The following is a 14,090-nucleotide window of genomic DNA, read 5'->3' on the forward strand; positions in this document are numbered from 1 at the left end:
CTGTCTATCAAAGTATATTCTTTAAAATATTAAAAATAACAAATGTGCTTCTTTAAAATATTTAAAAAATGTCATTTAATAAACTCCCCTCTTAAGATTTCAACCAAAGTAATAAAATTATGTGCCTATAGACATGTTTTTAAAAATCACTTTTTAGGATTCTTTTTACTACCTAATATCTTCTAATTATTTGGTATTTAGCACTTTCTTGGAGTCATGTTTGACAAGTCATTCAATAATCAGGTGTCCTTTACTTGAAGCTAAAATATATGTAGGGATATGGCACCTTAAAACCAAATATCCAAGATATTTCCGAAGACAATTTTACCAAGGACAAATAAGCTATTACTCTTTGGATTTCTAATGAAACTGAAGTTTTTAACACCTTCAAATAAATTATTTTTGGAAAACATTAAAAAGCTTAGACATCCTCTCCAACATTAATGAATATATATCAGTAAAGACACAGTAAAACAGAATTATCTTTTTAAAAAAGCTTTAAAAAAGTGTTTTATCTTGGCTCTATTATTTGATTTTTAATTTGAATTATCACCTTCATCACAGGTTGCTCCAGCACGCCCTGGGGGACATTCACAAATGTTAGGCTTAATACATTTTCCGTGGTTTTTGCAATCAGGATGACATAGAGCTGTATAAAATAAAGCTCAGGCTTTAGAAATATCAACTATCAATTAAATTCATTATGCAAACCAACAAGTTTTATACCTACCAGTTTGGCAGTTAGAGCCAGCATAACCAGGTTTACATTTGCATATGTTTGGGGCAACACACTCCCTGCTTTTCCCACATGGGTGTCTACAAATGGCTGCAAAAATCAAAGGAAAAAGGATGAATTGTTGATACATGTTCCATAGACTTACGTGTAAGAAAAGTAAAAATCTCTGAAATTTGAAAATTTTGACGCTGCTTATTAAAGCAATAACCATTGCATTTATCCATAAAGTCATTTTCCCCCTTATATTTGTTTTACTATTAGAATGACTGAAGAACATGATTAATATGGTCAGAAATAAGTGTCATAGGTGGTAATTATTCCCTTTGTGAGGCCTGATGTTGAAGATGGCTGCTAACCAGAAATGGGATTCCAGTCTTTTCACAGAGGTCAATAAAGTTCCAGATACTGATCAGATAAATGCTGGTAAATGTAAGAAATAATCAGAATTTCAAAGAGCAAGATACTAGGACCACATCTTAAGTTTACAGGTTTGTATTCCTTAAGCTTCTTGAAGTGCTTGATATATTCTAACTATTAGGCATTTAACGTTTTTCTGAGGTGACCAAAAGTATGTGGTTGTTAATATGGAGTTTTATATTATGAACATATAAGTCCTGAAAGTCATTATTATCACTATTCCTACAAACAAACAAACAAACAACGTACCTCTCAGTAATACCGACAACAAGGGAATATCCCAACAGCTCTATTGCTTAAGTTGGTCTCAAACAAATCAAAACACAAGCAACACAAAACAGTAATAACAAAATAACAACACAAAATAGCTTCAACAGTGTTAAAGCTAAAAATCTGAGTTGCATCTAGGAAAACAATACTGATAATTATGAAAAGAAGTAAATGCTCCTTTCAAAATTAAAGTGATGCCCAACTTGTTTTTTCCTCAAGAGCTGGAAGAAATACAGAGAAACATAGTTTATGCAAATAAGCAAATATGCCAGAATTAGTAATTTAAAGTGCTAAATGCCCACTGTGAGATGAAAAGAACCCAGACAACAATGTTATTCACATCCTTATTTTATCCCTTTAGCTGCTTAATGCTAGGAAAGTCAGTTAGCCCTCTAAGGCCCTGTATTCTCATCTGGATGATGGGAAAAATAACACTCAATACATGGAGTCTTTATGGATTATATGACATAATTGATACAGAATGTTTCTATAGACCTTGGAACACAGTAGATACCCAAAAACATATTTATACTATATTATATAGTTTATAGTACTATATATAGAAACGTTCTTTCTAAAAATAATGCAGGAACACCCATGTTAATTTTTTTGAAATGTGAAGAGGGGATACACAAACAATAAACAAATAAATAGAAATTGGAGAAATAAATGGAGTAAATAGAAATTAATACATAAAAAAGAATCTCTTCTTAATTACTTAAATGTGAACTAATTAGTTTTCTTTCTATCTTCTAAAGAATTTTCATACTACCTCTGCAATTGATACCATCTCCGTAATATCCAAAGGGGCATCGTCCACATCGGAAATGACCATCTGCGGTTGGCACACAGGAAACACCAAGAAAACAAGGCGATGCAGCACAAGTTGATATTTTGGTCCATCCAGGCTTTTCCGGCAAAACAGTGATGGCTCTAGTAACTGATGATGTAAACTCATCCTTAAATTGCATGTAACCTTGGGCAGACCTGTTGATTTGAGAATTATGCCCTCCTGCCTCTGTTTGGATGGTACTCTGTATAACATCCTTTGCTTTACCATGGGAACTGTTTGGGTTAATGCTTAAGGAATTTGGGTGTTTCACAGAAACTACCAGTTCCTCCAGACTGAGATTTGTAGTGATAGTATGATCCGCATGTTCAAAACCTGATATCTGATGGGAAATAACTTTCTCTGAATTATTCATCTGAGAGGTAACTGCTTTTAATGAGAAGCGTGAGATGTCACTGGTTGTGTCCAAGAACTTTTTGACAGTAGCAGGACCGTGGGTAAAGTTCACACCAATCAGTGAATGATCTGTTGATGGTGGAGGAAATTTTATACCTAACAACCAAAAAAGAAAAGGAAATGTTAGTAACATTTATTAATGTTCTGCCCTTCCCACTATATTTAACATTAAGTAATTCATTCCTTCACATAATGTCTGGTGCATGTATACCATTACACTAGGAGCAATGTGGTAATAAGAAGTCATCATACAGTCCCTGCCTTCAAGGGATTTGTAATCTTTTTGAATACACAAGGAACATAGAATATTAAACATTATAAAAGTTAAAGAACAATAAATAATAATTTTATTTAAGAGTTAGAAATAGCCAACAAACATTATTGACCACTTTATACACTGAGGCTCACAGCAAAGAAAGCATAGTGTTGTCAATAATGGACATGTGAGCAACTCATAATGATAATCTGAAGAAAATTTTTATTATATTTTACTTATTTATTTTATGTTAGTAGGCTTCATGCCCAGCATGGAGTCCAATGAGGGGCTTGAACTCACGACCCTGAGATTAAGACCTGAGCTGAGATCAAGAGTTAGATGCTTAACTAACTGAGCCACTCAGGTGCCCTAGAAAAATTTAACTTACACAAACATACTATGTATAATTTTAAACTAAGAAGTCTGAGATCTTGATGAGATAAACACATTTTTTTTTTTTTGCAAAATATAAATGATTAAACTGGTGGAAGAAAAAATAGAGGAGTTGATAGAACAATTACCATGAAAGGAAAAAAAATAATCCAAAGTCGCCCCCAAAAATGATGCCAGGAAGGATGATCTAATGGAAAAAAATTACCAAATAATCAAGGAAAGACTGTTTTACAAAACTTTTGCAATGCAGAGAAAGAGATGAAAGTTTTAAAAACATTTGATGAAGTGGCATAATCGTCAAGTCAATATTATTTATTAAAATACATAAGCATTTAATGAAATACTAGCAAATCAAATGCAGCAGTGTGGTTACAGATTACTATATCAGAATAAATAAACCTGTATCTCTACTAATTGAATTATATTACATAATTATATAATTACATTACATAATAAAGAATGCAGTGTAAAATAATGTTAAAAAATGATCTGATCCCATTTTCTGTTGAAAACATTCTAAAAAAGTTAGCCTAAGGAAACATTAACAGAAACTGCAGCAAGTAATAAATGCTGAAAAACTGATAAAATTTAAAAACTACTTCTAATTTAAAACTAAAGAGAATTCTGAGAAATCAACAAATAAAAGGAAAATTCTTCAACTGGATGAAGGATTTCTAGCAGAAATCTACTGTGGTATCATACTTAATGGTGAAACATGAAAAGAATTTCCATTAAAACCATTAAGAAATAATTCCCTGCCTAAACACTCTGCACTGGAGGTCCCAGCCATTACAATGAGGACCCAAGTTTGAGAACTGAGACTCTATAGTCAGACTGCTCAGGTTCAAATCTCTCTCCTTTTACAATGTCTATCAGCCTGAACAGATAACCCATCTATGGCTCTGTACAGATTAGAAACTTCCGCAAAATGGAAATAAGAACAGTTACTGTCTATAGCTATTGAAAGGACTGAATAATATATAAATAATATTTGTCTAGAGCTGATATGTTGTAAATACAGGCTAACTTGTAAATACTATTATAATGAGAAAGTAAGAGGAAGAGACAAATTGGCAAGCAGTATTGACTATTTATAAAACCAATAAAGAGACCCAACTATAAAAATAGCATAATATGAGTGTTTAGTAAGGCAATTGGATGTACGAATAAATTAAAATCAAGACAGCTTTCCTATGTTGCAGTAATCTACAATGATATTCTGCAAAACAAACAAGTGCAATGATATCTCGCAAGATGAATAGCTAATGTTACATAAGGCAAAGGCATAAAGAAAGCTAATGTAAAATCTGTAAGGCCTTTATAAAGACAATCAGAATATTAAATAAAACAAGACTTATAAGGACAGCAGAATGGAAAAGGAAAGGCTGTATGAAATAATGAGCTTCTTATTATTTTTAGAGTTTGAGTAGATGTTGGACGACCAGGGAGTTATAAAATGTAACTTTAAAATGGTCACTTCCAACCATAAGTTTCTCTGAGATCACCTTAAATATCATTTGTTCATTATACAACAGGAATCATTTTTCTAGAATATAAACCAAAGAAGTCAATGGATTAGCAAGAAAAAGAATAATTTGTAAACCACATTATATAATCTTAGGTGATCTTTATAAAAAAAAATTCCTGAAATAAATAATGTTAGTATTCTGGAAAATGAATGGGAGGTGTTACTTGTCATTAGCTTTTAACTAAGACCATTACTTACTAGAGGCATTTCTGCTTGTTGACTTAACATGCCTCTCTCTCTGCATGGCATTTTTATCATTCTCTTCCTTAGTTTCACTTTCATCAGAACTTGTAAGAACCACAGTATGTGTCGTAGATTTGTGTAAAAGCTGTGTTTCAACTGTAAATGTATGCGTGAAAAACAGATTAAACTATTGTAAAACCGAAACACTGTGAATGAGAACATACGATAAAAATGTCACTTGGGGGGAGCACCTGGGTAGTTCAGTTGGTTGAACATCCAACTCTTGATTTCCGCTCAGGTCATTATCCGAAGTCCCGCATAAGGCTCTGTGTTGAGTGTGGGGCCTGCTTAAGATTCTCTCTCTCTTTCTCTCTCTCTCTCTCTCTCTCTCTTCGTCTGCCCCCTCCCCTCTTTGGGCTCTCCCTCTTTCTCTGTCTCTCTCTCAAAAAAAAAAAAAGTCACCTGGACTGAACTCTTAGCAAATTAGATTACAGAACTAGCTTAAATTTCACCTCTTCAGCAAATCCTTGGGTTATGGATTGAATTGTGTACCCCCAAATTTATGTTAAAGCCCTAACTCTAAATGTGACTATATTACCTTAAAGGAGGTAATTAAGCTTAAATGAAGTCATGAATGGGGCCCTAATCCACTAGGACTGGTGTCCTTTTAAGAAGAGCAGGAGCCACAAGGGGCATTGCACATGTGAGGACACAGTGAGAAGGTGGCCATATCTCAGCCAAGGAGAGAAGTCAGAAACCAACCTGATCTTGAATTTCCAGCCTCCAGAACACTGAGGAAACAAATTTCTGTTGTTGATGTCACCCTGCCTGTGCTATTCTGTTATGGCAGCCCGATTTGACTAACAGATGTTCCTATAGTACCGCACTCACCCAACCACCCAACTTCATCTATCTGTGTTCTCCCACAGAGCTTTGTCCTTCACGCTATTGATTTTTATGTGTCTCCTTCCCCTTCTCGTTAGCAACCTCAATAAGAACTGTGCTGCAGGGGCGCCTGGGTGGCGCAGTCGGTTAAGCGTCCGACTTCAGCCAGGTCACGATCTCACGGTCCGTGAGTTCGAGCCCCGCGTCAGGCTCTGGGCTGATGGCTCAGAGCCTGGAGCCTGTTTCCGATTCTGTGTCTCCCTCTCTCTCTGCCCCTCCCCCGTTCATGCTCTGTCTCTCTCTGTCCCAAAAATAAATAAACGTTGAAAAAAAAAATTTAAAAAAAAAAAAAAAAGAACTGTGCTGCATTTACTTTAATGGTCAGTGACTCTGTTGCCTGCTATAAAACTAAGTAAACAATACCAACAATAAAAGAAATATTTTGTATTAACAAGCATCTTCCTAAAATACACAAATGCTTCTGACAGAGTTAAGAAACTTAATAGTCACTGATGTGTAATGGGATTTGGTTCAACTTGCTTTCCTCTTAAATTCCATTTGATACAGGTTTTATTCAGGGAATGAGTCTTTGTTTGCAAAAGGCAGATGTTAGATAACTTTAGTGTATGGAGTGAAGGGTGTGATATGGTTGAGTATTTGGAACTGGATATTGAGGGGGAAATGTGAGTGGCTGATCTACTAATGAATTCCCCTTACCATCCAGCACTATGCTCCTCAAGTCTGTTAGCTCCAGGGCTAGATAGTCCCACCTCCATCTGAAGCACAAAGTAACATTACATCACTAATATATGTTTTTCATCAAAACGGGGTCTTATTCACTGGTGCAGCCACTCTAGAAAACAGAGTGGAGGTTAGTAAAAAAGTTAAAAGTAGAACTACCCTATGGTCCAGCAATTGCATTACTAGGTATTTACCCAAAGGATACAAACATACAGATTCAAAGGGGGTACATGCACCCCAAGGTTCACAGAAGCATTGTCAACAATATCCAAACTATGGAAAGAGCCCAAATGTCCATCAACTTATGAATGGATAAAGAAGATGTGGTGTATAAACACACACACACACACATACACACACACACACACAGGAATATTACACAGCCATCAAAACGAATAAAATATTGCCATTTGCAACAACATGGATGGAGCTAGAGTATGTTATGCTAAGCGAAATAACTCAGAGAAAGATAAATACCGTATGATTTCACTCATAAATGGAATTTAAGAAAAAAACAGATGAAAATATGCGAGTGGGGAAGAAAAGAATAAAGAGAGAGGGAAACAAACCATAAGAGACTCTTAAAGATAGAGAACAAACTGAGGGTGGATGGAGGGATATGGGTGGAGTATGGGCTAGATGGGTGATGGGTATAAGGAAGGCATTTGTTATGATGAGTACTGGGTGTTGTATGTTAAGTGATGAATCACTGAATTCTACTCCTGAAATGAATATTGCACTGTATGTTAACTAATTAGAATTTAAATAAAATTTTGAAAAAAAAAGAAAATAAAGAAAAAATTATGTGGAAAAAAATGGCGTCTTCTTCACTTAATGATACCAAAATATAGTTCTTTCATACTGTCTTCTATAATTTGCTTTTCTCTTTTAAGCTTTTAAAATGTTGATATCCACCAATTTTTTGTCTTTCTTTCTCTTAGTGTTATCTTTGGGCAATTTCATCCATGACTGATGACCCTAAGACCTGTATCTTTAACTTAATCCTCCCTCCTAAACTCCACTTGGATATTCCATAGTCTTCTCAATCTCTATGTATCCAAACTGAACTCATTATCTTTCCCCTTGCAAATCACTTCTTCTTCATGTGTGTGTCTTAACTCAGCTGAGGCTGCCATTACAAAATACCATAGACTGGATGTCCTAAACAACAGGAATTTATTTTCTTACTATTCTGCAGGTAGCAAGTTCAAGATCAAGATGAAGGGCCATTCAGTTCTTGGTGAGAGCTCTCTTCCTGGCTCCCAGACAGTCACTTTTTCCCTGTGTCCTCACAGGGCAGAGAGAGAGAGAGAGAGAGAATAAGCTCTCTGGTGTCTCCTCTTATGAGGATACTAATGCTATCGGATCCTAATCCTCCCTTATGACCTCATTATGACCTTAATTAATTCCTTACTCCAAATATAGCCACAGTGGGGGTTTGGAACCCAACCTATGAATTCTGAGGCCACACAATTCAGCGCATAGCAAAGTGAATGCCAATTCTACACACTCATTCATGTAAACTGAGCTTTTGGAATTTAGTAACTCTTTACCTCGCCATGCTAATCCCAATCATTGACTGTGGACAATCAGCTTGCTTCTTTGGTGTTTCTTTCAACCATGACCTCCTCACCCAAAGTCAGAGTATCTTCCCATGTTTCCTATTTTTTTTTTCTTTTTTCTCTTGGTGGGGGGAAGAGGAGCAGAGAGAGAGAGAAAAAGAGAGAGAGAGAGAGAGAGAGAGAGAGACTGAGAGAGAGAGAGAGAGAGAGAGAGAGAGAGAGAGAGAGACGGATAGAGATTAAGAATCCCAAGCAGTCTCCACACTCAGCGCAGAGCCCAATGTGGGGCATGATCCCAGGACTCTGGGATTGTGATCCAAGGCAAAATCAAGAGTCAGATGCTCAACTGACTGAGCCACCCAGGTGCCCTACATCTTTCCTATTTATTCGTAATACTCTCTTAGCTTTTCTTCCCACCTTCAGGCTTGCACAGTTTCTTACCCATAAGTGGTCCATCCACCATTATGCTCAAGTAGACTTCTCCGATATAAATCTTATTAAATTTCTCATAGTTTCTCAGTGATCTGGCCAGTGGCTAGTTCTCTAGCTTCATTTCTTATAGCAGTTCCTCTTACCCTCTATATTTTAAGCACATTGAATTATTTATAGTGGCCAAGTGTGCTGTGATGTTACATATTTCTCCACCTTTGTTCATGATGTTTCTTCTGCTTAGAAAGCCTTTCTTTCTCTTGATTGGATACATCAGATTTAGCTGTAATGACACTCGCTTTTTAAAACTTTTCATTATCCCTCTAGGTAGACACGATTCTCTGTGTAGTATTCCTATTATTCTCTACAGACACTTCTCATGAAAGACACAGAACACCATATGAAACTATGTGATTACATGTCATACTGGTATTACACTCAAACCTATTAGGTCAGAGGACATGTTTTACCTATTTTTGCATCCTCTGCATCCAGCTTAATGCATGACACTTAGTGAATACATACTGAATGAACACATGAGTAAAAAAGGTAATAGAACTGAGTGATTTTGATTAAGTAAATGTAGCAACAAATATTTCATGCCAGAAAATAGGGACTTTTACCATGACATATCTTTCCATCACCATAAAATCCTTTTGGACATGAACCGCAATGATAGGAGCCAAAGGTATTGAAGCACTCTGCTCCTGGAAAGCAAGGTCTGGATTGACACTCATCAACATCTTCCTGGCAATTTTTACCTAAACAAAATACAGATTGAGAGTTCAATTTATTTATTTTGAAAAACACTGTATATCCCATCAAGTGTTCCTTATTTTATTTCTTTTACTTAAAGTACTTTACTTCTACTTTACTTAAAGTATATTTACTTCTTTTACATAAACTCCAGAAAAAATGTCATACATTAAGAGGAATGTATGTATGTATAAAGTCACCAATTAGAGGGGCACCTGGGTGGCTCAGTCAGTTGAGCATCCCACTTTGGCTCAGGTCATGATCTCGCGGTTTGTGAGTTCAAGCCCTACATCGGGTTCTGTGCTGACAGCTCAGCACAGAGCCTGCTCTGGATTCTTTGTCTCCCTCTCTCTCTGTTCCTCCCCCCTCTCACACTCTGTCTGTCTCTCTCAAACATAAAATAAAAGGTTAAAAAAATTAAGTCATTAATTAGATCCTATTTAACATTAAATAAGACCCTTCAAGTGCATAAGATTTTCCTTATAAAAAAGACGACAGAAGGCCCTTGGTACTCTAAGGCAAAAAATTACCATATCATAGCAGCAATTCTCACTTTGTTAAAAAAAAACTCAATGATTTTTTTTTTAAAAAGTTAGTAGAATGATTGCTTAATTAGCTTAAGGACAGCTTATTCAGTGCGGTGACTGCATTAGCTGTGAAAACGCATGAAAATTTTACAGCATGTGAGGAAAGTCAGTATGTCCTCAATAAAGTTTTTTGAGATGAAGTGTTCTTTGAAATGTTTAAAATCTTAGTTGAATGAATATATTCAGTCATTTATGATGGTTGCTCCCATTACAGTAAGATCCATGAAGCACTCAACACGAATTGTTTCAAATGAAGTCTGTAGCACAACAGTCTCAACTGATACAATTTTTATTTTAAAATGCTGAAGAAAATAATAAATGTCTTGCTTAGTTCAATTATAATGTTAAAGTAGGTGCCTTCAAGTAAAATATAAGCTCAGTAACTGCGTATTTACTTAACATTTATATCTGTTTAAATTAGAGGAAATATTGGTATGACTCTTAAAAAGCCTTGGGAAATTATAAGTCATTCATATACTTATTTGAGGTTTCTAGAATAAAATTTTTCAGGATAATTAACAAGTTAGCAAACATGCTAATATTTCCTTTCATTTCGCTTTAACATTGTATCATGATCTTTTTAAGTTAATGAATTATCAAGTTTTCTTAAATGATAATGTTTATATTTCTCATGGCAGATTTCTTGATTTTTCCATATTATATTTCAATAGTAATATATTTAAATATATTTCTACCTAGCAAATATAGACAGAAATGTTTAAGAACCTGCAAAGTACAATACAGACATAGAATACTGCCATTAAAATTATAAAAAATTGGCAAAATTGTAAGAGTATATGTAAGCAATGTACAATAATAGAAGGATATGAGTAGCAAATGTATTTGTGATGACTTTTACTAGATTTTAAAACATATATTAAAATCTTTAGGACGATACACATGCTTGAATAACCTGTATATTACTTGGAAAGCCAAGGAACTTTCCTTTCTAATTTGTTCACATACTAATTTCGTTCATGAAGAACCAAAACTTACCTTTGAGTTCAGGTGGACACACACAAGAATAACTGTGAAAACCACTAATACATCTGCCAAGGCCACAGGGGTTTGACTGGCACTCAGTGACGTCCACTTCACAAAGACTGCCCTGAAAGCCAGGCAAGCAGACACACAGGTGCACTCCACTTCCTGGAGGAAATTTAATATCTGACACACATGATCCACCATTCAAGCAATCACAAGACTTCACAGTCACCTCCAAAAGAAACAAAAAGTAAACGCTTTATTCTTCAGTAAAATAATCTTCAGTTTATGCCTTAGAAATTGTGTTAGGCATGTACATTTAGGTGGAAGTAGGACCAGATCACAAGTTTTGAAAAGAAAAAATATATATATATTTAATGTAAAAGAGTATTTTAAAATATAGTTTAATAAGGTAACCTTGCCAATTTTCAAGAGCATAGTCAAAATATAAATGCTATGGATAATTTTTTAAAATGTTACAAGATACAGGTGCCTGGGTGGCTCGGTCCGGTAAGTGTCCAACTTCAGCTCAGGTCATGATCTCGTGGTTCATGGGTTTGGGCCCTGTGTCGGGCTCTGTGCTGACAGCTCAGAGCCCGGAGCCTGCTTCGTGGATTCTGTCTCCCTCTCTCTCTGCCCCTCCCCTGCTCATACTCTGTCTCCCTCTCTCTCAAAAATAAATAAAACATTTAAAAAAACGTAAAATGTTACAAGATAATCAATTTCTATGATGCAATTGGAACAACTGGAAAAAAATCCTTAAGGGGCAAAGCAGTTAGTCACATGACTTGTCCCAGACTATAGGGAGTAAACAGTCATTTGAATTATCTGGTTAGCATGACATAATACACAATTGCCCTTCATACCATTACTTCTCTGGGAGTGTGTCTCAAATTTCAAGTGAATACAGGGCACAAAAACAGTATTAATAGCTCGTGACTGATAATATCAAAAGAATAGCCAATAAAAAAATGACTTCACTTGAAGGAAAGGGTATAATTCTCAATCTTAGGCTTATCATAGATATTTCAGACAGGTAGACATGAATGCATTCTTTACTTAAGTAAACTTAAGTACAGGAGCAAATGGTCTAGGAATTCGTCACATAGATCTGTGCTCTGGACTTGAGACTCTACCGAAGATTTTAAATTCTGACAAAAATAGCATTTTGGCAGTTTAATTTTCCACAAAATGTTGAATAATTTAGTTCCTCTTCATGAAGAATTCTATTTTAAGTTTCAAATAGTTACTGATACTGTTAATTAATTCAGTGGCATTTATGTAATTATAAATATTACCATAATCGTGAGTCTAGTTTCAGCATTGCAGTCATCGGTAAAAAGTAGAGTGAATTGCTGTGGAGTTTGGGACTCTGCTTTCCACATAAGAAGTCCCGTAGAAGAAACATTTGCTCCCTCGGGACCCGAGTCCAAGGCAAAATGGATGTCAGAGCCTTCAGGATCGACAGCTGTGAACTGGAACACAAAGTTCTCCCCGAAAAATGTCTCTAATTTGTCTTGTGGCATTTGAATCAGTGGGGGTTGGTTGTCTGTCAAAGAGAAAACAATTACTTTGTACTTGTGTATAAAGAAAAAGGAAAAGGGAAAGTAAAGTATGATGCAAAGACCTCAGACTGAAACATTTTGATGAATTTCAAACTCCCCTAAAACTTCCATTACCTATGCTGGCTCTTTTTCTTTTTTCTTTTCTTTTCTTTTCTCTTTTCTTTTCTCGTTTCTTTTCTTTTCCTTTCTTTTCTTTTCTCTTTTCTTTTTATATTCTGAATAAATTCAATTGCATTCTTAGAAAATGTAAAAGTAACTGACAGGTGCAAGACTTCAAACTTTGCTACAAGGGTGTAACAGCACTTTGAACACAGCATAAAATACATAAACATATCTGTATTTCCCAGACTGGATGCATCTCCTTTTCTGTCTGAAATTATTTCTTGGTGTTGACCAACTCATTGCTTGCTCTCTCAGTCTCTCTTCTTCATCCTCTACCCTTTTCAGCTTTACTTTCCCCTCAACACCTCCTTTTATTTCCCCTTCACTCTCCATGACTGGATTGTTCATTTAACCCCCCCTCCCCACCCGACCTTATTTTCCTCACTGTACCTGCCTCTCCAGTAGGAACTGGAAGCCATATAAGTCACAGCCATCCTCTGCTCCTCAGAGGCATTTCCCACTGCCAAGCTCACATAATGGAACGGTGGTTATTTCAGAGGACAGAGAAAGCTCCCTTTGCACTCAAGTAATGCTTTAAAACACTTTTTTTATATTGTCATATTAAAAAATGTCCCCCTTCCTTGGCTTAACACATGGAAGGTAGAGGCTTTTTCATCACACTGGGCACAAACACTTTCTGCTTGCATCGACAAAGCACTGATGCCAAGAGAATGTGGTTCTGGTTCCCATTCTGCCATCATATATCTTTATACAATTCACTGGTTTTAATTTCCTCACCCCTCAATACGAGAAATTGGGATAGATGATTTTTCCAGCCTCCTTAAATCCTTGAACATTGCAAATCTATTATGAGTTAGTCATACTCAAGCCATTAAAAACATAGACACCAATTCAGAAGTTATATTGTGTTTCCCTTATCTTTTGCACTTAATTCTTCTCCAAATTTGTAGTGTCTTCCCATAGCACCCCATGAGTCTTGCACCTGAACAATAAATTATCTGAAAAATGGTCTAATACAGTAATGAAATTTGTATACCCAATAATATAAATAGTGATGTTACAAAGCACTGTATAAATACAAGGTTTTATGATTCCTTAGCTAAAATTACATGGGGACAGGAGGAGGGAGTAATTATATCTTGTATTTTATAATGCCTGCTTGGTCTTTGGGATGAGGAAAGAGAATGAAGAAACAATTATATGGAATTATGTATAGCTGTAGTTAAGAAAGTGAAGACATTACAGGCCAGAAAGGAACGGCAGGAGATCTTCAAAGTGATGGACAGAAAAAATATGCAGTCGAGAATCCTTTATCCAGCAAATCTGTCATTTAGAATAGAAGGAGAGATAAAGGTCTTCCCAAACAAACTGAAGGAATTTGTCACCACTAAACCAGCTCTACAAGAGATCCTGAGGGGGATCCTGTGAG

General features: G+C 35.7%; 1 protein-coding gene across 1 annotated transcript in view; it reads right to left on the reverse strand.

Annotated features, from left to right (window-relative positions):
• The window catches only part of VWDE (von Willebrand factor D and EGF domains), an 85,852-nt gene that overhangs the window by 22,937 nt on the left and 48,825 nt on the right, over nt 1-14,090 (reverse strand). The window contains exons 17-23 of the mRNA XM_047095231.1: nt 12,272-12,522; nt 10,986-11,205; nt 9,270-9,407; nt 5,045-5,185; nt 2,196-2,765; nt 731-826; nt 554-649 (exon numbers count right to left, since the gene is read on the reverse strand). Coding sequence (XP_046951187.1) covers nt 554-649; nt 731-826; nt 2,196-2,765; nt 5,045-5,185; nt 9,270-9,407; nt 10,986-11,205; nt 12,272-12,522 — 1,512 coding nt within the window. The remainder of the gene's footprint in view (nt 1-553; nt 650-730; nt 827-2,195; nt 2,766-5,044; nt 5,186-9,269; nt 9,408-10,985; nt 11,206-12,271; nt 12,523-14,090) is intronic.

This window comes from Lynx rufus, unplaced genomic scaffold (assembly GCF_022079265.1).
Source record: "Lynx rufus isolate CCGP_SWC_20201006 ecotype Redwood Valley unplaced genomic scaffold, mLynRuf1.p SCAF_4, whole genome shotgun sequence".
NCBI classification, from domain to species: Eukaryota; Metazoa; Chordata; class Mammalia; order Carnivora; family Felidae; genus Lynx; species Lynx rufus.